At 46.0% G+C, this 25,587-nt stretch overlaps 1 protein-coding gene and 1 long non-coding RNA gene across 11 annotated transcripts in view; one reads left to right on the forward strand and one right to left on the reverse strand.

Moving 5' to 3' along the window:
• NSD3 (nuclear receptor binding SET domain protein 3) overlaps nt 1-25,587 on the reverse strand; it is a 154,574-nt gene that overhangs the window by 80,327 nt on the left and 48,660 nt on the right. Inside the window, exon 9 of one of the 9 annotated variants that reach the window (XM_073588835.1) lies at nt 8,423-13,968. The exons of 7 other annotated variants lie outside the window; for them this stretch is intronic. In XM_073588835.1, coding sequence (XP_073444936.1) covers nt 13,750-13,968 — 219 coding nt within the window. In that variant the 3' untranslated portion in view covers nt 8,423-13,749. Of the gene's footprint in view, nt 1-8,422; nt 13,969-24,067; nt 24,086-25,587 lie in introns of those variants that run through there. One more of the 9 variants, XM_073588836.1, reaches the window with a different exon arrangement.
• LOC141100384 (uncharacterized) overlaps nt 1-25,587 on the forward strand; it is a 30,508-nt gene that overhangs the window by 1,475 nt on the left and 3,446 nt on the right. For both annotated transcript variants that reach the window (XR_012234690.1, XR_012234691.1), the window contains exon 2: nt 14,970-15,070. This is a non-coding gene — a long non-coding RNA (uncharacterized lncRNA). The remainder of the gene's footprint in view (nt 1-14,969; nt 15,071-25,587) is intronic.

The raw sequence follows: 25,587 nt of genomic DNA on the forward strand, positions 1-25,587 counted from the left end.
TGCCTGTGACAGATTGCTGATCTGTCACAGCGATCTGTGATGTGACAGATCAGCGATCTGTCACAGGACAGTTATGTCCCCTCTGGGACATTGTAATAGAGTAAAAAAAAAAAAAGTGTAAAAGTGTTAAAATAATTTTTTTAAAAATCGCTAAATAAATTCAAGAAAAAAAAAATATTCCCTAATAAATTCATTTTTTGAAAAAAAAAAAACAAACAATAAAAGTACACATATTTGGTATCGCCGCGTCCGTAACGACCCGCCCTATAAAACTGTCCCATTAGTTAACCCCTTAAGCGAACCCCTTAAAAAATAAAAATAAAAAACGAAGCAAAAAATAATGACTTATTATCATACCGCCGAACAAAAAGTGCAATAACGTGCGATCAAAAAGACGCATATAAATATCCATGGTACCGATGAAAACGTCATCTTGTCCCGCAAAAAACGAGCCGCCACACAGCATCATCAGCGAAAAAATAAAAAAGTTATAGCTCGCAGAATAAAGCGATGCAAAAATAATTATTTTTTATATAAAATTGTTTTCATTGCATAAAAGCATCAAAACATAAAAAAAAGACATAAATGAGGTATCGCTGTAACCGTACTGACCCGAAGAAGAAACCAGCTTTATCAATTTTATCGCACGCGGAACGGCGTAAACGCACCACCCAAAAGAAATTCATGAAACGCTGGTTTTTGTAAATTCTGCATCCCAAAAAACAAAATAAAAAGCGATCAAAAAATGTCACGTGCCCGAAAATGGCACCAATAAAAACATCAACTCGTCCCGCAAAAAATAAGACCTCACATGACTCGGTGGGTCAAAATATGGACAAATTATAGCTCTCAATATGTGGTGATGCAAAAACTATTTTTACAATAAAAAGCGTCTTTTAGCGTATGACAGCTGCCAAACAAAAAAACCGCCATAAATAGTAAATCAAACCCCCCGTCATCACCCCCTTAGTTAGGGAAAAATAATAAAATTAAAAAAATGTATTTATTTCCATTTTCCCATTAGGGTTAGGGCTGAGATAAGGGTTAGGGGTGTGTTGGGGGTAGGGTTGGAGTTAGAATTGGGGGTTTCCACTGTTTGGGCACATCAGGTGGTCTCCAAACGCTACATGGCGTCTGATCTCAATTCCAGCCAATTCTGTGTTGAAAAAGTCAAATGGTGCTCCTTCCCTTCCAAGCTCTGCCATGCGCCCAAACAGTGTTTTATCCCCACATATGGGGTATCAGCCTACTCAGGACAATTTGCAAAACAACTTTTGGGGTCCAATTTCTCCTGTTGCCCTTAGGAAAATAAAAAATTGGGGGCAAAAATATCATTTTTGTGGAAAAAAAAATGTTTTTTTTATTTTCATGCCTGGGCGTTATAAACTTCTGTGAAGCACTGGGGGGTTCAAAGTGCTCACCACACATCTAGATAAGTTCCTTGGGGGGGTCTAGTTTCCAAAATGGTATCATTTGTGGGGGGATTCCACTGTTTTGGTACATCAGGGGTTTTCCAAACGCGACATGGTGTCCGATCTCAATTCCAGCCAAAATCGTCAAATGGCGCTGCTTCCCTACCGAGCTCTGCCATGCGCCCAAATAGTGGCAGCGTACTCAGGACAAATTGCACAATAACTTTTAGGGTCCTGTTACCCATGGGAAAATAAAAATTGGGGGTGAAAAGATCATTTTGTGGAAAAAATATGATTTTTTAATTGTACCGCTGTACGTTATAAACTTCTGTGAAGCCCTTTTGGGTTCAAAGTTCTCACCACATATCTAGATAAGTTCCTTGGGGGGGTCTAGTTTCCAAAATGGGGTCATTTGTGGGGAGTTTCCACTGTTTAGGTACATCAGGGGCTCTCCAAACGTGACATGGCGTCCGATCTGAATTCCAGCCAATTTTGCATTGAAAAAGTCAAACGACGCTCCTTCCCTTCTGAGCTCTACCATGCGCCGAAACAGTGGTTCCCCCCCACATATCAGGTATCAGCGTACTCAGGACAAATTGCATAATTTTTGCAGTCCAATTTCTCCTGTTACCCTTGGTAAAATAAAAAAAATTGAACCTGAAGTATTTTTTTTGTGAAGAAAAGTTAAATGTTCATTTTTTTTTTTTTAAATATTCAAAAAATTCCTGTGAAGCACTTGAACTCATTGAATGTGGTTTTGAGCACCTTAAGGGGTGCAGTTTTTAGAATGGTGTCACTTTTGGGTATTTTCTATTATATAGACCCCTCAAAGTGGCTTCAAATGTGATGTGGTCCTAAAAATAAAATGGTGTTGTAAAAATGAGAAATCGCTGGTCAACTTTTAACCCTTATAACTTCCTAACAAAAAAAAATTTTGGTTCCAAAATTGTGCTGATGTGAAGTAAACATGTGGGAAATGTTACTTATTAAGTTTTTTGTGTGCCATATCTCTGTGATTTAAGGGCATAAAAATTCAAAGGTGGAAAATTGCAAAATTTTCAAAATTTGCCAAATTTCCATTTTTTTCACAAATAAACGCAAGTTATATGAATGAAATTTTACCACTAACATGAAGTACAATATGTCACGAGAAAACAATGTCAGAATCACCGGGATCCATGGAAGCATTCCAGAGTTATGGCCTCATAAAAGGACAGTGGTCAGAATTGTAAAAATTGGCCCGGGAGTTAACGTGCAAACCACCCTTGGTAGTGAAGGGGTTAAGAGGCCTATATGACAGAAAATACTCAAAAGTGACACCATTCTAAAAACTGCACCCCTCAAGGTGTGCAAAACCACATTCAAGAAGTTTATTAACCCTTCAGGTGCTTCATGAGAGCTAAAGCAATGTGGAAGGAAAAAAGGAACATTTTACTTTTTTCACAAAAAATTTACTTTAGACCCAAACTTTTTGATTTTCACAAGTGTATTAGGAGAAAATGAACACCAAAATTTGTGCAATTTCTCTTGAGTACGCCAATACCCTGCATGTGGGGGAAAGCCGCTGTTTGGGCATATGGCAGGGCTCAGAAGGGAGAGAGCACCATTTGACTTTTTGAACCCAAAATTGGCTGGAATCAATGGTGGCACCATGTTGCATTTGGAAACCCCCTGATGTACCTAAACAGTGGAACCCCCCCAATTCTAACTCCAACCCTAACCCCACCACACCCCTAAACCTAATCTCAACCCTAACCGTAATCCCAACCCTAACCGCAACACCACACCACTAACCCTAGCCCCAACCCTAACCCCAATTCTAACCCTAGCCCAACCCTAACCCTAACGCTAACCCTAGCCCCAAACCAAACCCTAGGCCAATCCTAACCCTAGCCCCAAACCAAACCCTAGCCAAATTCTAACCCTAGCTCTCTAGATCCCATGGGCTCAGAGTGTCCATGGCCGCTTCTGTTAGCAATTCTACTGCTTGTTGTGACTTCATGCCAACAGTGCAGCTCCGCTGTTTCGACAGGGCGTCACTGTCGACGAGAGGTCAAAGGAAGCAGAAGAATCGCCACCGTAGTCAGGAGAGATCATCTCTAGGCAAAACAGGCAGGTTGCTGGCAATTACCAACCAATAAGTTCTTAGCACTATGGGGAGGGAGGAATACCCAGAAAGTCCCAAATAACCCCTTAAAGTCTTGTCTTTTGGACAATGGGGTGGATTTCTAGTATATCATTAGCTGCAATCAGAACAGATTAGCAAATTTACACCTTCACGCCTTGGCAAGTTTCCATTTTTTTTCCTTCCCTTCTTCCCACAGCCATAACTCTTCTACTTTTCTGTGCACATAGGAGTATGAAGGCTTGTTTTCTGCGGGACCAGTTACACTTTTGAGCATCACCATTAATTGAACCATATACTGTACTGGAAAACGGGAAAAAAAATATTCCAAATAGGGAGAAATTGTGAAAGAAAACAAAAACAAAACGCAATTCTGACATTGTTTTTTGGGAATTGTTTTAGTGTGTACATTTTCAGTCGATGGAGCTGTGTGACAGTTTATTTTTTGCGGGGCGAGAAGATGTTTTTATTGACACCATTTTGGGATATGACGTTTTGATCGCTTGTTACAGTATTTTTCTGGTGCTGCAGAGACTAAAAAACCCACATAATTTTGGCGCTCTTTAAATTTTTTTACGGGGTTTACTGATCGGGTTCATTATTTTAATTATTTTTTTATAAATTCGACTTTTTCTGAACGTGGTAAAAAGCGTCAAAAATACCATCTAATGTAAACCATTCTCAATGGCCATGTAACATTCAAAGTATTCTGATACAAGGCAGATCGGCTATACCATTTCCATTTCTGGAACTTCTATTGTAGAGGTTCCTCTGCTCCCCTATTTAACAGTCCACAACAAAAGGACTTAAGAAGTTAGAAACATACCTCTACAGCTTCTCAAAGTATTTTTTCCTTTAAAGTTTTAAATAGGAGCTGTCACAAAATCAAAATTTTTTAATTTCTGCTCTTATTTTATTCTCACTACTCCCCCGAGTATTCCGGCTTTTTTTTTATGTCCGCCATACGGCTCCAGAGATATGGGACTTATTTAGTGCTAATTTTTATTGTCTTTATTTACAAGGGCGTGGCTCAGAGGGTAATTATGCACAGCAGCCTTAACACACACCCTAGAGGATCCCATGAGCCATGCCCCCAAAGACTATGAACATTAGCACCAAATAAACAGAACAATATCTATGAAACTGTATGGAAGATTTAGAAAAAAAATACATTGCCACTTTTGACCTGGCAACATGCTATAACCTGTAGTGCCGATGCCCCTGCAGAGGCCTGGTCCTCCTCTCCCGCGGCTGCCCTGCCGTGCTTCCCGTATCTGGCCCGCTCCCTGCTCAGATACCTTGGGACCGACGCTGCTATACGGTTCACAGCGGAGATGCCGATCCCCCAAAGTCTCTGTCCTGAATCCCGCGCTTCCCTCCTCTGCTGAGGCTTCCTGGTCCCTGCGTGTGGCCCACAGGGCTCCAAGGCACAGCTCTGACGGCGTGCACACTCTTGCTCGCTTAAAGATACAGCGTACCATTTTCTAAAATGGTGTCAACCAACGGCTGAATGACCCGCACTGCCCTAAGGGAGGTGCCTGAGCAACAAGTCTTTCCTGTTGCTAGCTTCCAGACTCCCCGTTCCAGCGTGTCCGTGCTCTGCCTGCATCCCACTAACTCTGGTTTGTCTTCTCAGTGTGTCCGTCGTGCCTTTTTACGTCTTCTAGGACGACGCCATTATTACCTGAACCGGTCCGTGCCAGCTGCTGCCCGCTATCTGCTTTGGCTGCTAATCCTCTGCCAAGCTCTTCGCCACCTGCAGTTCCTGCCAGCACGCCAGTCCAGCCGAGTCAGCTTCCACGTGTCTGGGGACTAACTGGAGGTAGCACCTTGCGTCTCCCAGGTTCCCAATCTGGTCCTGTCTGAGGGGTCTTTCTACAGGAGTCTGGGGCTCGCTTAGTTACGCACCCTTCAGAGTCCCCCGGGCAGTAGTCCCGTGGTTCCACGAAAATTGCAATAAACGAATGTACACTTCAACATCTGTGTCTCTCGTTTCCATTTGTTACATAACCCTGGTCAATTCCGTTTTTAAGTTTTCGCTTTTTTCCCCTCCCTTCTTCCCAGAGTCATAACCCCGACCAGGGTTAAAGCAATACAACGGTTCCTGGGGTTCGCTATCTATTATCGTCAATTTATTCCACACTTTTCACCTAGGGTGGCCCCCATCTCGGCTATGACCCATAAGGGCACCAACTCCAAGGATTGGCCTTAGGAGGCTTTTGCTTCACTGAGAAAAGCCTTTTCTTCTGCGCCGATGCTCCATCGACCTGTCGCGGATAAACAATTTTTCCTCGAGTTGGATGCTTCCTCCATAGGCGCAGGGGCAGTTCTCACCCAAAAATTTCCTCTGGTCGAACGGTCACTTGTGGCTTCTTCTCAAAGATTTTTTCCGCTTCCGAGAGAAATTTTTTCAATGGAAATCGGGAATTGCTGGCTATCAAGTTGGCTCTGTAGGAGTGGCATCATCTTCTCGAAGGAGCAGTCCACCAGGTTGTTATATTCACTGACCATAAGAAGCACCTTCCATCCGTATGTCTTCTGCCGATTCCTATTCCTTCAGTCCCCTGGCAGCACATTGCTATGAACTTCCATCACAAACCTCCCCGTCTCCTCTGGCTGCTCCGTTATCTGGGCCGTCGTGGATCGTTTTTCAAAGATGGCTCACTTTATTCCTCAGTCAGGTCTTCCTTCTGCTCCTGAACTCGCCGACTACTTCATTCAGCATATTTTCTGCCTCCATGGGGTTCCTCTCCACATTGTGTACAACAGAGGTGTTCAGTTCACTTCGAAGTTTTGGAGGGCAACCTGTAAACTAATGAATGTAGAGCTGGATTTCTCTTCTGCTTATCATCCTCAATCCAATGGTCAGGTGGAGAGGTTCAATCAGATCGTGTCCGGGTTCCTGTGTCACTTCGTCAACGTGCATCACAATGACTGGGTCAAGTTACTACCGTGGGCGGAGTTCTACTACAATAATCATGTGAGTTCTCTGCTAAGTCTCCCGTTTGGACGTCAACCCGGTATCCCTCTTCCTATCTCTGGGTCTACGGGTATTCCAGCTGCTGACACCCTTAATGATGATTTTTTTCAAAGTTTGGAGAGGCACCAAGACCGTTCTGGAGAGAGCGTAGCAGCGTATGAAGAGATATGCTGACAAGAGACGCCTGGATGTGCCGACCTTTCGGCCTGGGGATAAAGTGTGGCTCTCCTCCAAGTACAACCTTCTGAAGATGCCATCTTACAAATTGGGACCTCGCTTCATTGGTCTCTACTAGGTTAAAAAACAAATTAACGCTGTTTCTTACAAATTTCAACTGCCTGCCTCTTGAGTTCTTTCTTTAAGGACCTGGGTACCATTCCTGATCTCGTCAACGAGGACGATGTCTTTGAGGTAGAGAATATTTTGGCCACAAAGAGGGTAAGGGGAAAGACCTTTTTACTTGGTAATTTCTTGGTAGAACCCAAACAGAATATCCGGGCCCCTCTCCTACTGGATACATTTTTTGCAGGCTTGACGAAAAGGGGGCATAAAGGGGGGGATACTGTAGCTCCGATACCCCTGCAGAAGTCTGGTCCTCCTCTCCCGCGGCTCTCCCGCCGTGCTTCCCGTGCCCGGTCCGCTCCTCGCTCTGATACCTCAGGACCGGCGCTGATGCACGGTTCCCAGCGGAGACGCCGATCCCCCCCCGAAGACTCCGCCCTGAGTCCCGCAATTCCCTCCTCTGCTGCCGCTTTCTGGTCCCTGAGAGCGGCCCGCAATGCTCCAGGCATGGTTCTGAGAGTGTGTTCTCCTGGTCTCTTAAAGAGACAGCGCACCATTTTCTAAAAGGGTCTCAACCAATGGCTAAATAAACCATACTATTTCAGGCACCTCTGCCCTAAGAGAGGTGTCTGAGCAACAAGTGTTTCCTGTTGCTAGTTCCAAGGTTCCCCGCACTAGCGTGCCCATGCTCTGCTTGCATCCCACTAACTCCGGTTTGTCTCCTCAGTGTGTCTGCCGTGCCTTTGCACATCTTCTAGGACGATTCCAGTACCACCTGCACTGGTCCGTGCCAGCTGCTGCCCGCAATCCTCTTCAGCTGCTGATCCTCTGCCAAGCTCCTCTCCACCTGCAGTTCCTGCCAGCCCGCCAGTCCAGCCGAGTCAGCTTCCACGTGTCCTGCGTCTAACTGGAGGTAGGACCGTGCGTCCCCCGGGCTTCCCAATCTGGTCCTGTCTGAGGGGTCTTTCTACAGTTGTCTGGGGCTCGCTTAGTTACGCCCCCTTCGGAGTCCCCCGGGCAGTGGTCCAGTGGTTCCACGAAAATTGCAATAAACGAATGTACACTTCAACATCTGTGTCTCCGTTCCCATTCGTTACATAACGATGGTCAATTCTGTTTTTAAGTTTTCACTTTTTTCCCTCCCTTCTTCCTAGTATTTTAGTATTTTATTTTTCTGTCCACATAGTATGAGTTGAACTTTCGCATGACACCATTCATTTTACTATATAGTGTACTGGGAAATGGGAAAAAAAAAAATTCCAAACGTGGTGAAATTGTAACCCCCCCCCCCCCCCCCCCCCTCAATTCTGACATTCATTTTTTTTTTTTTTCTTTAGAAATTGTTTTCATGGTGTACATTTTATGGTAATGAAGACCTCGTAATGTGATTCTGCTCATCAATACGGTTATGGCGATACCAAACATGTCCAGTGTATAAAAAAAAAAAAAAAAATCTGTTTGAAAAAGGGTTGTGTCACCATTTTCCGAGACTCGTAAAGTTTTCATTTTTCAGTCAATGGAGCTCTGCGATGGGTTATTTTTTCCTTTTACTGTGTTTATCAATCAGGCTAATTATGTTCATATGTTGTTAGATCAGACTTTTCTCAATGCCGCGATATCACATTTGTGTATGTATTTGTACTTTTTTTTTTTTAAAGGGGGAAATGGAAGGTGATACGAACTTTTGTTTCTTTAATTTCATATTTTTTAAAACATTTTTTTTGCTTACTTTTCGCTGGATTTTTTTAGTCTGCTTAAAAGGACTTGAACTTGTGATCGTCTGACTGCTTGTGCTATATTATTATTAATATTATTATTTATTATTATAGCGACATTTATTCCATGGTGCTTTACATGTGAGGAGGGGTATACATAATACATATAAGTACAGTAATCTTAAACAATACAAGTCATGTCTGGTACAGGAGGAGAGAGGACCCTGCCCGCGAGGGCTCACAATCTACAACGGGATGGGTGAGGATACAGTAGGCGAGGGTAGAGCTGGTCGTGCAGCGGTTTGGTGGATCGGTGGTTACTGCAAGTTGTAGGCTTGTCGGAAGAGGTAGGTCTTCAAGTTCTTTTTGAAGGTTTCCATGGTAGGCGAGAGTCTGATATTTTGTGGTAGAGAGTTCCAGAGTAGAGGGGATGCGCGGGAGAAATCTTGTATGCGATTGTGGGAAGAGGAGAAAAGAGGGGAGTACAGAAGGAGATCTTGTGAGGATCGGAGGTTTCGTGCAGGTAAGTACTGGGACAGGAGGTCACAGATGTACGGAGGACTCAGGTTATGGATGGCTTTGTATGTCATGGTTAGGGTTTTGAACTGGAGTCTTTGGGTAATGGGGAGCCAGTGCAGGGATTGACAGAGGGGAGAGGCCAGGGTAGAGGGTGGGGACAGGTCGATTAGTCGGGCAGCAGAGTTAAGAATAGATTGGAGGGGTGCAAGAGTGCTAGCGGGGAGGCCACAGAGCAGGAGGTTGCAGTAGTCAAGGCAGGAGATGATGAGGGCATGGACTAGGGTTTTTGCAGATTCTTGGTTGAAGAATGTACGGACCCGTTAAATATTTTTGAGTTGAAGTCGGCAGGAAGCGGAAAGGGCTTGGATATATGGTTTGAAAGAGAGATCAGTGTCAAGGATAATCCCGAGGCAGCGAGTTTGTGGGACTGGAGAGAGTGGGCAGCCGTTTACTTTAATGGATAGGTCTGTTGGGGGGGTCATGTGAGATGGGAGAAAGATGATTAATTCTGTTTTGTCCATATTAAGTTTTAGAAATCTAGCGGAGAAGGATGAAATAGCAGACAGACATTGAGGAATTCTGTTTAGTAGGGAGGTGATATCTGGTCCAGAGATGTAGATCTGTGTGTCATCAGCATAGAGATGATGCTGAAAGCCATGAGATTGTATGAGCTGTCCGAGGCCGAAGGTGTAAACGGAGAAGAGCAGGGGCCCTAGGACTGAACCATGTGGGACTCCGACGGATAGGGGGCGCGGTGAGGAGGTGGTGTGCGAATGGGAGACGCTGAATGTCCGGTCTGCTAGGTATGACGCAATCCAAGATAGGGCCAAGTCTGTGATACCAAGAGATGAGAGGGTCTGTAGTAATAGGGAATGGTCCACTGTGTCAAAGGCAGAGGACAGGTCCAGGAGGAGGAGGACAGAGTAGTGTCGCTTGTCCTTGGCGGCTAGTAGGTCATTCGTGGCCTTGGCGGCTAGTAGGTCATTGGTGACCTTAGCTAGGGCAGTTTCAGTGGAGTGGTGTGGCCAGAAGCCGGATTGCAAGTGGTCAAGGAGGGAGCAAGAAGAGAGGTGAGAGGATAGTTCAAGATGGATGTGGTGTTCCAGTAGTTTTGAGGCATAGGGGAGAAGTGATATAGGGCGATAGCTAGATACAGAGGATGGGTCAAGAGAGGGCCTTTTGAGGATAGGTGTGATTGAGGCATGTTTAAAGCTTGAGGGGAAAACACCCGTTGTTAGTGATAGGTTGAAGAGATGGGTTAGGGTTGGGATGAAGACTGTGGTGAGGTTTGGGATGAAGTGGAATGGGATCGGGTCAAGTGCACAGGTAGTGAGATGTGATCTTGAGAGTAAAGTGGAGAGTCGATCTTCTGTAATGGTGGAGAAGTTGGTTTTGGGGGAGGAGGGCAGGGCAGGTAGGAGGAAGGGCACTGGGGGTTGTTGACCTAAACTGTCTCTGATGTTATCAATCTCCTTGAAAAATGAGGCAAAGTCTTCAGCTGAGATGAGTGGAGAGGGAGGAGGTGCTGGGGGGCGGAGGAGAGAATTCAAGGTGTTGAATAACTGTTTAGGGTTGTGAGACAGAGAGGATATGAGAGATGAGAAGTAGGTTTGTTTTGCTGCAGCGAGTGTGGCCTTGTAAGTAGTGAGGGACTGTTTGAATGTGATGAAGTCCTCATTGGAGTGGGATTTTTTCCATCTCCGCTCAGCAGCCTTGGAAGCCCGCCTCAGTTCTTTGGTCAGACTGGTGTGCCAGGGCTGTCTGTTGATTTTGCGAGTTTTGGTATGTTTGAGAGGGGCAACTGATTCCAAAGCTACAGCTATTGTGGTGTTATAAAGAGCATCAGCGGCATCCGCATTGTGTAGGGAACTTATGTCTGTAAGAGGGAGGAGGGATTCAGACAGTGAGTGTAGATCGAGGTGTTGAAGATTTCTGCAAGGGTGTGCGAGTTTTTGAGGTGGGGATTGTGGACCTGAGGAGGAGAGGGAAGAGAATGTAAGTAGGTCGTGGTCAGAGAGAGGAAGAGGTGAGTTAGAGACGATAGATAGGGAGCAGAGGCGGGTGAAGATGAGGTCTAGTGTGTGGCCATCTTTGTGAGTGGCTGCAGAAGACCATTGAGTGAGGCCGAAGGAGGAAGTGAGAGATAGAAGTTTAGTGGCAGCTGAGAGGGAAGTGTCAATGGGGATGTTGATGTCGCCCAAGATGATAGTGGGGATATCAGTGGAAAGGAAATGGAGTAGTCAGGTGGTGAAGTGGTCAAAGAAGGTGGTGGCTGACCCTGGAGAGTGGTATATGACATCTAGTTGGAGGGGGAGTAGATGCGCAGAGTGCACCCCAGTATTGCAGCATATAGCAAAAATCACGGTCTCCTTTGGTGCCGGCCACAGGCAGAGTTTCAAGGGGGCTCCTGTATGACAAGCACGCAGGTCTCCAACACATCTACGGCTGTCATAGCAATCCATCAGAGCCCCGTGTTTAAGTCACCATACCGGCGCACTTTTAATGCCGCTGTCAGGAATTGCCAGCAGCATTTAACAGGTTAACAAGCCCGCAGTTGTTAGAGGCAGGTCCTGGCTGCAACACACAGCCATTACCTGACGATTATGGGGCAAGCTCATCCCTTGAGCCCACTCCATACAAACGCTACCGACTTGCGCCGGACACGTACAGTGGATGTCGATGAAGGGTTAAAGGAAGAATATCCATTACTATTTTATAAAAAGTTATGAAATTTGTTGGCGTATGTTTCAGATGCCACAAACAGGGACATTTAGGGTGTGTGCACACGCTGCAGATTCTGCTGCGGATCTGCAGCGGATTTTGCTGCTGCGGATCCGCAGCAGTTTCTGCAGTGGTGTACAGTACCCTTATTCCCTATGGGAAATGGAAACCGCTGTGCAGACGCTGCAGAATTTTCCGCGCGGATTATCTGTGATTTCTAAACTGATTCCTATCTCCACCATTGTGGAGATGGTGAAACCGCAGGGCCAAACCGCAGGATAATCCACAGGTCTTTTGACCTGCGGCTATATCTGCGGATTTTGCAAAATCCGTGCGGATGAATCCGCAGCGTGTGCATGTACCCTAAACCCCTTCATAAATGGATGATTTTTCCATTTTTCCGCTTATGTTTTCTTCTCTCTTTTGTCCAAGCGTCATAACATTTTTTTCTGGAGACATACTCATAAGGAATTGTCATTTAAAAGTACAATTTGTCCCAAAAAAACTCCATTCACTTTACCATGTAATATATGGGGAAAAATTCCAAGTGTGGTGTAATGATGTAAAAAGGTTAAAGCATTTTTAGAGAACTTGACTTAAAGGGGTTCTCCAAAAATGTAATAAAATGGCCCTGTCACTGAGTTCAAACGACAGCCTGTCCTAGTGTTAGAGCGGTTTTCAGTCTGTCAGTTGAGACACAGATCTTGGGAGCTGTGTTTCTTCAAATGTATATCGTAAACACACATACCAAAGATGCTGGAGATGGGCTGTGACATGAGAAGAAATAGATTCTCTCCTCGGCTGACTAAGCCCAAGAATTTTTTTCTCTAGCAGAGAAGGTATATTTCTTCTCTTGTCAGCCCTTCACGGGTATATGTGCTTACAATACAGCAACTCTACCATTGAGAAATCGGTCTCGGAAGCTGTAAATCAAGGATCCTCGACAAATTCCATGAAACTCGGAGCAGGTCCTAATCTGATCTGATTTGTGTCTCAAGTTTGGCTGTACAAGTTTATGGGGATCTATTAGAGACAGATGCAAATGGGTAAGGTTCCGTTTTACATCTGTGTCTCACGGATCTTTTATTTAGTGATATACAGGGGTTGGACAAAATAATGGAAACACCTGGAAACACCAACAAAAGTTAGTTTAATATGGTGTAGGTCCACCTTTTGCGGCGATTACAGCCTCAATTATCCGAGGTATGGATTCATACAAAGTGTGAATTGTTTCCAAAGGAATTTTAGCCCATTCTTCAGTTAAAACACCCTCCAGTTCTTTGAGCAACGATGGCGGCGGAAATCGACGTCTAACTTGAATCTCTAAAATCGGCCATACATGCTCAATAATGTTGAGGTCTGGGGATTGTGGGGGCCAGATGAGATGCTCAACTTCATTACAATGTTCCTCGTGCCATGCTTTACCGATTCTAGCTGTATGGATTGGTGCATTATCATCTTGAAAGATGGCGGTCCCCTCCGGGAACAGTGCTTGATCCATAGGATGCACTTGGTCGCCCAAAATGCCTAAATAATCGCGGCTGTTAATTCTTCCATGAAGGGATATCATTGGCCCAGCAGATCTCCACGAAATGGCACCCCAGATCATCACAGAACCTCCGCCATGTTTTACGGTTGGGAGAAGGCAGTCTGGATGGAATGCTTCTTTCGGCTGTCTCCAAACGTACACTCAGCCGGAGGTCGGAAATAGGGTAAACGATGATTTGTCTGAGAATATCACATGTTTCCACTGCTCGAGGGACCAATTCTGGAGGTTTCTACACTACTCTAAACGTTTGGAAACATTTGTCTTTGAGAGCTGCGGTTTTCAAATTGCAGCTCTTCCGTGGAATCCAGATTTGTGCAGCTCCCGACGAACAGTTTTCCTGGAAACTGTGTTCTGTAGGTGTTCATTGTGCTTAGCAGTGATTTTCGGAGCCGTGGTCTTGCGATCCTCTCTCACAATTCGCTTTAGGGTCCGACGGTCTCTCTCAGTCAACTTTGACTTTTGGCCGGACCTGTGCTTTGCTGCGGACATTTTCCTTCTCTTTCAAACTCAGTCATTACTTTGGAGACACTACCTCTTGACATGCCAAGCATTCGGACACTTTCTGTTACACTAGTGCCTGCCATACGAGCACCAACAAGTTGGCCTCTTTGAAAATCCGAGAGGTCTGCCATTGGTATCAGGTTCTCATAAATGTTCTTACAATTCTGCAAAACAAACAGTTAATTTACATACACATATCACAAATAATCAACTACAAAACATTACCATATGTCACGGTTTGCATGTTTATAACATGTTCGAAGATTATGATGCCAAAACGTTAGATGTTTCCATTATTTTGTCCAACCCCTGTACATCAATAAATATATAAGACCTTCCAATGGCTCTTTATTGGCTTGGAAAAAAGCACACCTCTTCAAAGTAAAAAAAAATGGGGAAAAAAGGTGAGCGACTTGGATGCAATTAGGATGACATTTGAGAGAAAAAAAAACTTGCACGTTTCCCTATTTTGGCAATAGCCACAAGGATATGTGATAGTTGCCTTAGAATGTAACGACATATGCTTGACCGCCTCGTCATTAATTCTCTGTGGGGCTGCTGGATATAGTGGAGCACAGCACCCATAAGGAATGAATGGAACGGCGGTTGGGTGCACACACTGCCACTACATTTTAATGATCTGCAAATCAATAGATGTCCCAGTGGTCGGACCCAATTGATCAATAAGTTATCACTAGTGATGAGAGAGTATACTCGTTGCTCGCGTTTTCCCGAGCATGCATGCTAGGGTGTCCTCCAAGTATTTTGGCGTGCTCGAAGATTTAGTTAGGCTGAATACATGTATGGAATGCCTGTTTGTTAAGAAATCCCCACATGTATTCAGGCTGTCTAGCAACCGCAAATCATGCAGCTGGGACGACAGAAACTAAATCTGCAAGCACACCAAAATACTCGGAGGACTCCCGAGCGTGCTCGGGAAAACCCGAGCAACGAGTATACTCGCTCATCACTTGTCCTATGAATAACTGATAATTTTCTTTTGTTTTTCACCATCATAATGCCTTTAAATAACAAAGAAACAATATATCTTGCTACTTTAAGCAGAATAAATAAAGTACGGGAAATGGAGTCCTCATGTGCCCTTGTAAAAATGGATAGATGTTAGCATTAAAAATAAAAGATATGTTGTATGTTCCCATTCTAGAAGGAGGTCCTGACTGTTATCCTGAATGGAAAGCGCATGATACCGTATCTAATGCCAAGGAGGAGAAGTATTCATATCACCTTAGTACAGTCAAGGAACAGGTAAGATTCTGCACACAGACACTATGTGCTCGATTCATCATTTGCAATCTATCTAAGCCACATTTATTTATCTTGTGGTATTTGCTGGTTTTTTTTGTACCAATTCTTCAAAACAGAACATGCAATTCAGGAGTTTGGTGCAAAATCTAACAATTTTTGTCTTTAAGCAGTTTGAGGACTTTTAGCACCAAAAGTTGCAAATTCTTTAAAAAGTTGCAAAAAATGCACCAATCTGAATACTTACAAACCGTATTTACACCAAGGTGGGACTGCAGAAAGATGATACAAAAATAATTGTGATATTTGTTAAAAGTTGCATTTTTTGAATCTGTCCAAACCATTTGGAAAAGTGGTGACGCGGGGTTACACAGATGACTGACCTGCTTGCACATGAGATCTAGTCCTGTAGTGATAATTTCCTGCTGATAAAACACTGATTGTGTTGAAACTACAAAACAAAGCCTAATAAGTGACATATCCCGGGAATCAGGCTCTCTTGCTTTATATTATGTTGCTCTCAGGCTAACTTAATCAGCAGAAGAGTATCAATAGAAGGTAGACTCAATATTTAAAACCTAACTTTTAATGATAAAAGAGTTCTTCTCAAGAAACACTCCATTGTATCACAGACAATGTGATCAGCAAAGAGTAAAATCGAATATATACTGTACATATGATAATAAAGTACTCAGTGACGTCAGTTCCAACAAAAAAAAGGTTTGCTCTCACCCAATTCTTGTAGTGAACACATGAAAACAGGAGTATATGGCCAGAGGAGTAAGCTGATAACCTAATGTTCTCTGTAATGCCTCATATTGCTCCCGCCCTGACAAATGTTGGCACCCTTTTAAATTGTTCCAGAAAAAAAGATATTTTTCCCAGAAAATTATTGCAATTACACGTTTTGTTATGCACGTTTATTTCTTTTCTGTGTATTGGAACAACACAAAAACTGAGAAAAATGGCAAACTGGCATAATTTCAAACAAAACCCCCAAAATAGGGATTTTTGTGTACTCACCGTAAAATCCTTTTCTCAGAGCCAATCATTGGGGGACACAAGAGACCGTGGGTGTTATGCTGCTGGCCACTAGGAGGACACTAAGTAAACCAGAAAAAAGTTATCTCCTCCCCTGCAGTATACACCCTCTCGCTGGCTGAGATTCTCCAGTTCGGTGAAAAAAGCAGTAGGAGCATAAACAGTTAACAATAACCATAACAATATCAACCCCTAAGAATGCTACAGTGAGCCAGTAGGCTAAAAAGGGTGGGTGCTGTGTCCCCCAATGATTGGCTCGGAGAAAAGGATTTTACGGTGAGTACACAAAAATCCTTTTCTCCGAGCCAATCATTGGGGGACACAGAGACCGTGGGACATCCTAAAGCAGTCCCTGGCTGGGGAGCATACATATGCTAATACCCCATGTACCACTGAGTGAACACCGTGGTACTGCCGATTGCAGGCAGCATCTGCCGAGAACTGCATCCGCAGAAGCCTGAGAATGAATTAGGCAATGATTGTAAAGGTACGCAAGCTGGACCAAGTCGCAGCCTTGCGGAGAGGCCTGAGAATGAATTTGGTAACTTTTTGTAAAAGTATGCAGACTGGACGAAGTCGTAGCCTTGCAGACCTGTTCTGCCGAGGCCTGGTGCCGAAAGATCGAAGAGGCGCTCACTGACCGGGTAGAGCGCACCTTAATCCCCGCTGGGACAGGCGCGTTCCTGACACGGTAGGATACCTGAATCGCCAAGCGAATCAACCTGGCTAGACCCTTGCTATGCCCGTCTGGAAGTATGAACAGGGCATCTGACTTGTGGAAAGGAACCATCCGCGAGATGCACCGTCTCAGCGCCCTAACCACGTCCAGGGTGTGGAGGGCCTTCTCAATGTGATGGACTGGCGCCGGAACAAAGGGAAGGCAAAACAATTTCCCCGTTGAGATGGCAAGAGGAGAGGACCTTGTCCAGGAAGGACGGGAATGTTCCGAGAACTACCTTTTCCTGATGAAAATTCAGAAACAGAGAACGTCAGGAAAGGGCTGCCAATTCCGAAACTCCTCTGATTGACGTAGTTGCCACTAGAGACCACCTTCCAAGAGAGGACGGTCAGTGACACGTCCTGCAGCAGTTCGAAAAGGAACCTCCTGAAAGGCCCCGAGAACCGGGTTAAGGCCCCATGAGTCAAATGGTCTTCTATAAGGAGACGCCACATGGGAAACTCCCTGAATGAACGTCTTGAGCTGAAGCTTGGTGGCAATTTGTGTTGGAAAAGCACTGACAAGGCCGAAATGTTGCCGTTGAGCGAGCTAAGCGCAAGGCCTGATATTAATCCGGATTGAAGGAATTCCAATATGGCCAGAATGGAAAATACCGGAGGTGATCGACCATGAACCTTGCGCCACAAAAAAGGAAAGTTGTCTAGGTGCGGTGATAGATGCGCATGGACACAGGCTTCCTGGTACTAATCATGGTGAAAATCACGTCGTGAGGGAAACCAGCCTGAGCTAAAAACCAGGATTCAACGGCCATGCCGTCAAAGACAGGACCCCGGAGTTCTGGTGGCAAATCGGGCCCTGCGAGAGTAGATCCATATGATCTGAAAGTCGCCAGGAGTCGTCGGACCACTGGTTGTATTAGTTCTGCATACCATGCTCGGCACGGCCAGTCTGGCGTGACTAGGATCACTGGCAATACCTCCGCTCTGATCCTCTTGATGACCCTTGGAAACAAGGGAAGGGGGGGGGGGGGAGATGTACAGGAGCCGGAACCGGAGCTATGGCGGAACAAGAGCATCCGCTCCGATGGCGCAAGGATTGCGCGATCGGAAAATGAACTGAGGAACCTTGTTGTTTAGTCTTGAGGCCATGAGATCCACATCTGGAGTCCTCCAACGATGACAAATCTGCTGAAAGAGTTCCGGATGAAGAGACCACCTCCCCGAGGCAATGCTTTTGTGACCGAGAAAATCTATCTTCTAATTTTCCGAGCTCGGGATGTGGCTTGCTGAGATGGGCGAATGGTTGGTCTCGGCCCTATGGAAGATGAAACTCACTTCGTGCATGGCCATCCTGCCCCGAAAACCTCTCTGACGGTTGATATACACTACAGCCGTGGTGTTATCTGATTGAGACCTGATGGGGAGACCTGCGAAGAGATGGTGGAAACTCCTTAGAGCTAATCTGATTGTTCTTATCTCCAAAAGTAAATGGGGAGACGTGACTCTCGGGTTGACCAATGACCTTGTGCATCCCAACTGAGGAGACTTGCGTCGGAGGTTACTACGAAAAATCTTACTGTGGGTAAAGACCTCCCTTGATTCAGGGAGGACCTCGGTGTCTATTCCCTGAGGGCTTGCCTGTACCGCAGGGAAGGAGGAACCCGACGGTCCAGGGAGAACGGGTTCTCGTCCCAAGCTGACAGCAATGCATGTTGTAAGGGACGGAGGTGGAACTGTGCAAATGGAACTGCTTCCATCGCTGCCACCATCCTTCCGAGAACTCTCATGCTGAAACGAATGGAGCGAGAAACTGGTCGAGAAAGAGGCCGCTCTGCTTGTTGTAAGGCTTGGGTCTCTCCTGGAGGGAGAGTGGAGAATCCGCAGGAAGTGTGAGCCGGTCCTGGGAGAGACTTTTCGCAGTCTATCTTCTGCCCTAGGCGGGAAAGAGTATTTACTGTTATCCACAGATTCCTTGCAGACTGGAAGGGACGGACCTTTGATGAGCAGGTCGTCCAGATACAGTAACAGTACCACTCCCCGAGGGTGAAGAATGGGCATGACAGCCGCCATGACCTTGGTAAAGACCCTGGGAGCGGTGGTGAGTCTGAAAGGCAAGGCCACAAACTGGAAGTGTTCCTCGTGAGTTGCAAAACGCAGGAACTACTGGAGGGACGGGCAGATCAGAATGTGAAGGCAAGGGTTCTCGATGTCGATGGATGCTAGGAACTGTCCCTTTTCCATGGAAGCGACAACTGATCGGAGAGTTTCCATTTGGAATCGCCGTACCGTGACAAGGTGATTAACAATTGAGATCCAGAGATGGGTCGCATGGACCCGTCCTCTTTTAGAACCACAAAAGAATGACTGAATAAAATCTCCTGAAACCTTCGTGAAGGGGGACCGGAATGATGACTCCATCCTTTACAAGAGCCTGAACAGCCCGAAGGAAGGCTCTTGTCTTTCTCTTGGAGGAAGAGGAAAGGAAAACTCAAGTTGGAGGGGGGGGGGAGAAATTGTATATTATATCCGAAGAATACCAGCTTCCTGATCCATTTGTCGTCATTAGGTAGATCTATGAGATCTGGCTCCCCTAGATCCAGAAGCCCTAGGCCGGGGTTTCCAAGAACGGTTAGATCTGTATGAGATCTGGGAGCCTCCGTCTCCGCGCGGGGACAGACCTGATCCGAAAGAGAAGGTAGAGGAGGACTAACTGGAATTGTTTCGAGCGAAAACGGCCAAACAGCCCTTTGTTGAGGAAGGAATTTACTTGTCTTCTCCCCCGGTAGTATCAGAAATGAGCTGGTCCAGTCTCTCTCCAAAAAGATGACCTGCTTGAAAAGGGGGGAGAAGTCAACAAACTTTTAGATGTGGCATCCGCCCACTAGCCGCTGAGCCCTGGGGCTCTTCTAATGGAGATCGCATTAGCGGCAGTATGAGCCGTGCAATTGGCGGCCTGAAAAGAAGCGTCTACTACAAAGTTTGCTGCGTGAATTATCTGGCTGGCGACAGAGGTTGTCTCCGGAGGAAGATTGGTGCTCTGGAAGGCAGTAATCAGGACTTCTGCCCAAGCGGCCATGCCTTAGTGACCTAAACTGCGGCGAAGGATAGAACAAACGCCGCTCCTGAAGCTTCCAAAAAATTGAACTGGCAAGGTAGTCAATTTGATGATCGGAGGGGTTTCTGACCAAGGAACCCTCAGAAACAGATAGGAGCGTTGTGGAAGCAAGACGCGGTACAGGAGGGTCCACCGGAGGGATCTGTAATCGATCCTTCATTAGGTCTGGATCAAAAGGGTATTTAGCCAGAGTAAACTTTTGCCCAGTGAACCACTTATGGCTGATCCCTATGATATTGGACGGCTGGTAAATAACCAGCGCACACGCTTATTCCTTAAATGAGGAGTGCTGGAGCGGGAATATTTTCTATTTTCCTCATTCAACCTCAGAATCCTGACTGATTCTATAAGAGAATCAAGCGACTCTTGATCAGTTGGGGGATTCTGAGGGGCTGACGTGACAGATTCGAATTTAGAGTTATGCTCGCTGTGAACCTCAGGAGAGGGCGAGCGAGAGACAGGAGTCGCTGATGCTGAGGCGCGAACGCGACTAGGGGACGCGCCATGAGCCCGCTTTGGCAGAGACAGTCCTCCCGGAGGGAGAATATAGCCTTGATCAGAGGCTCCACCGACCGTGACAGGGGCGCAGCCCACTCAGGGGTACCAGACGCAGGAGGCCCGTCAGCAGCGGCTGCGAGGGGCATTGGAGCGCAGGTCGGGGCGCGGTTCGGGCGCAGGCCGGGGCGCGGTCCGTGCATAATGGATTAGCTTGAGCACTGGAGAGTCATGCTCGCTGTGGTAAGGCCGACTTGCAGGTAGTACACACGGTAAAAAAGCGCAGTGTGCTTCTTAGCGGCCTGTTTAGCCTCCTGTGAGGCATAGCGCTCCAGAAAGAGTCTGACTGCAGCTGCAGGGAATGTGCCGGGAAGGGGTTAAGCTTTAATCTGAGGGCAGATGCAGCTCACCAACGGTCCTGTGTTATGTCCCCCGGGAGGAAAACGGTGGCCCTGTGGCGTCACCCGGAATTCGGCTGCTCCTGAAAGGGTTAACTGCAGCAGAGGTAACAGACATGGCCCCCGAGATTAGAATTGTGCGTCTCGTTTGGAATGAGAGGCGCCAAGAGGAGGGGGCGGTGACGATAGCGCGGGTGGCGCTATTCAAATTGCAGCCTAGTAGGTCGGAAAAGCCGGGGACTAAATTTTTGGCCTACCCGCGGTAGGCGCCGCTATTTAAATTGCGGCCTAGCAGGCCGAAAAAGCCGGGAGCTAAATTTCTGGCCTCCCCACGGTAAGCACCGGGGGGGGGGTTGTGGGCGCGACCGGGCGCCAGTGTACCGCCGCTAATGCTAAAGTCAGCGCTTCTCCCGAGGACAAGGACCTGACCCCATACCTCCACTCCTGTGCTCAGTCAGGTCGTCGTTGTCCAGGGTCTTTCAGTCTCATCTGGCGATGTAGCAGAGCTGGAGGAGGTTTTACAGGGGGATATTGCTCAATCGATCCACCCTCTGGGTAGGAGGACGGAGAGCTCTGGGGCTGATTCAGGGCATCCGAAAAAGCGCTGTTCAGGTCTGCTCCATGCACTCCTGTGCTACGTCCTGTTGCGCTTGCCCTCGTATCCGTGGAGTATCGACCATAAGGGAACCATCGTCAGAGGAATCAGCCCCATCCGTCGTAGGAAAGTGTATGTGAAGGGTTACTCCACGTGCTTGCCTGTTGTTGGTTCGGGGAAAAGAGGGGCCCGTAGAAAGGAACCGTCGCCCCCTTCACTCCGTTAATTAAAAAATAGAAATTTACAGAAAATTCAAAAATAAAATAAAAACGGTGGGGTCTGAAACCAGACCCAAGTGCCTCCTACAGACACTAAGTAAGAACTGGAGAATCTCAGCCAGCGAGAGGGTGTATACTGCAGGGGAGGAGCTAACTTTTTTCTGGTTTACTTAGTGTCCTCCTAGTGACCAGCAGCGTAACAGCCACGGTCTCTGTGTCACCCAATGAGGCATAGGAGAAATGGGCAGGACAAAACTGTAGGCACCTTCAACTTCCCGACCTGTGACGCCACATAGGCATCATGAAAGTCGGTGCCAATCCGACCTGTGACGCCTATGTGGTGTCATAATAATAATCTTTTATATAGCGCTAACATATTCCGCAGCGCTTTACAGTTTGCACACATTATCATCACTGTCCCCGATGGGGCTCACAATGGCGGGATCGTGTTCCTGCGGGTCGGGTAACAGGGGTAACTGTAATGTCACCTGATCTGCAGGTACGTGGGGACCTATACTTGACCCCAGGGGGGGTGGCTTTGCCCCCCGTGGCTACGATCGCTCTGATTGGCTGTCTGACTTTCAACAGCCAGCCAATCAGAGCAATTGTAATATTTCACCAATGAAAGCTGGTGAAATATTACAATCCAGCCATGGCCGATGATGCAATATAATGGGCCATTGGCTGGAGCTAGGTGACCTCTGTGTTACCGCCCACAGATCTGATTGAAGCTAGCATCCATGCGGCGCTATCACTTCAATCAGATGTGGAGGGGCGGTGTCAACTATGGCTGCCTTCCCTCTGGTTCCTGCCACCGCCACTGATGACCCTGCCGCAGATGACCCCCCCCGCCACCACCTCCGACCGTGATCTGCCGACCGCGATCTGCCACTGCTGCTCACCGGTATGTGCTCCCCTCTGTGCTGTCCTCCGCTGCTCCGGCGATCTCCCCCATCCCTGCCATCTCCCCCCTCCCTGCCCCGGCGATTACCCCCTCAGGGTTAGAGTTGTGATTAGGGGTGTGTTAGGGTTAGGTCTGTGTTGGGGTTAGGGATGTGTTAGGGTTGGAGTTAGAATTGGGGGTTTCCACTGTTTAGGTATATTAGGGTTAGGGTTGGGATTAATGATAGGGGTGGATTAGGGTTAGGGTTGGAGTTAGAATTGGGGGGTTTCCACTGTTTAGATACATTAGGGTTGGGATTAGGGGTGTGTTGGAGTTAGAGTCAGGGATAGGGGTGTGTTTGAGTTAGAGTCAGGGATAGGGCTGTGTTAGGGTTGGAGTTAGAATTGGGGGGTTTCCACTGTTTAGATACATCATGGGGTCTCCAAGTGCGACATGGCGCCACCATTGATTCAAGCCAATTTTGCGTTCAAAAATGCTTCTGAGCTCTGCCATGCGCTGAAACAGTGGTTTACCCCCACATATGGGGCATCAGCGTACTCAGGACAAGTTGCACAACTATGGGGTCTAATTTCTCCTGTTACCCTTGGGAAAATAAAAAATTGCGGGAAAACAAATGATTTTTTTATTTTTCACGGCTCTGCATTGTAAACGTCTGTGAAGCACTTGGGGGTTGAAAGTGCTCACCACACATCTAGATAAGTTCTTTGGGGGGGTCTAGTTTCCAAAATGGTGTCATTTGTGGGGGGTTTCTACTGTTTAGGCACATCAGGGGCTCTGCAAACGTTACATGACACCCGCAGACCATTCCACCAAAGTCTGCATTTCAAAATGTCACTACTTCCCTTCCGAGCCCCGACGTGTGCCCAAACAGTGGTCCTTCCCCACATATGAGGTACCAGCATACTCAGGAAAAACTGGACAACTTTTGTGGTCCAATTTCTCCTGTTACCATTGTGAAAATAAAAAATTGCGGGCTAAAAAACCATTTTTGAGGGAAAAAAAAAGATTTTATTTTCACGCCTCTGCGTTATAAGCTTCTGTGAAGCACATGGGGGTTCAAAGTGCTCACCACACATCTAGATAAGTTTCCTGGGGGGGGGGTCTAGTTTCCAAAATGGGGTCACTTGTGGGGGAGCTCCAATGTTTAGGCACACAGAGGCTCTCTATACGCGACATGGCGTCCGCTAACGATTGGAGCTAATTTTCCATTCAAAGTCAAATGGTGCTTCTTCCCTTCCGAGCCCTGCTGTGCGCCCAAACAGTGGATTAGGACCACATATGAGGTATTGGTGTACTCAGGAGGAATTGCCCAACACAATTTAGGATCTATTTTATCCTGTTGCCCATGTGAAAATGAAAAAATTGAGGCTAAACGAACATTTTTGTTGGAAAAATTAAAATGTCCATTTTTTCCTTCCACATTGTTTTAGTTCCCGTGAAGCACCTGAAGGGTTAATTATCTTCTTGATTGTAGTTTTGAGTAGCTTGAGGGGTGCAGTTTTTGGAATGGTGTCAGTTTGGGGTTTTTTCTGTCATGTAGGCCCCTCAAAGGGTCTTCAAATGTGATGTGGTCACTAAAAAAAAAAAAATGGTTTTGTAAACTTTGCTGGAAAAATGAGAAATTGCTGATAAACTTTGAACCCTTACAACTTCCTGACAACATTTTTTTTTTCCCCAAAATTGTGCTGATGTAAAATAGACATGTAGGAAATGTTATTTATTAACTATTTTGTGTCATGAAACTCTCTGGTTTAACAGAATAAAAATTCAAAATTTGAAAATTGTGAAATTTTCAAAATTTTCGCCAAATTTACAATTTTTTCACAAATAAATGCAAAAATTATCGACCTAAATTTACCACTAACATGAAGCTCAATATGTCACGAAAAAACAACCTCAGAATCGCTAAGATCCGTTGAAGCTATCCTGAGTTATTACCTCATAAAGGGACACTGGTCAGAATTGCAAAAAATGACCAGGTCATTAAGGTCAAAATAGGCTGGGTCGTGAAGGGGTTAATATTTCGCTGCCCATCATTTGGAATCTAAAACTGCAATCAATAGCTTACTATAACAATCAACAACCTTCTTGCAAGTCTCAACTGATATTTTGGGCTACTCTTTTGCAAACTGCTCCAGGTCTCTCATATGTGAAGGCGCCTTCTCCCAGTAGCAGTGTTAAGATTTCTCCAAAGGTGTTCAATGGGATTTAGATCTGGACTCATTGTTGCTACTTCAGAACTCTCCAGCGCTGTGTTTTCATCCATTTCTGGATGATTCTTGAAGTAGGTTTGGGGGGCATTGTCCTCCTGGACGACCCATGGCCTAGGATGCAAACCAAGCTTTCTGACAATGGGCACTATATTGCAACCCAAGATACTTTAGTAATCATCATATTTCATGATGCCTTGCACACAGTCAAGGCACCCAGTTCCAGAGGCAGCAAAACAACCCCAAAACATCTTTGAATCTCCACCATATTTGACTGTAGGTACTGTGTTCTTTTCTTTGTAGGCCTCATTCCATTTTTCGTAAACAGAATGATGTGCTTTGCCAGAAAGCTCCATCATTTGTCCGCAAGACACTTTTGCTGAAGGATTTTGGCTTACTCCCGTACATTTTTGCACACTAAAATTTAGCTTTTTTATGTCTGTGTCAGCATGGGGTCCTCTGGGTCTCCTGCCATAGCATTACATTTCATTTAAATGTCGATGGATAGTTCACGCTGACATTGATGATGCACCCTGAGCCTGCAAGGTTTCCAATTTCTTTGGAACTTGATTCAGGATGCTTATCCACCATCCGGACTGTACTGCATTGCAACCGTCCATCATTGTTTCTCTGCCGTCCAGGGAGATTAACTACAGTGCAATGGGTTGTAAACTTCTTGATTATGCTGCACACCTTGGACTAAGGAACATCAAGATCTCTGGAGATGGACTTGTAACCTTGAAATTGTTGATATTGTTCAACAATTTTGGTTCTCAAGTCCTCAGACATGCTTTGTGTGAAAAAATACTTGGCACTCAATGATGAAGAAGCATTTTTTTCTTTATTGTGCATCCAGACAAGGTTAG

This window comes from Dendrobates tinctorius, unplaced genomic scaffold, assembly GCF_039654945.1.
Source record: "Dendrobates tinctorius isolate UK_male_01 unplaced genomic scaffold, ASM3965494v1 ptg000104l, whole genome shotgun sequence".
NCBI classification, from domain to species: Eukaryota; Metazoa; Chordata; class Amphibia; order Anura; family Dendrobatidae; genus Dendrobates; species Dendrobates tinctorius.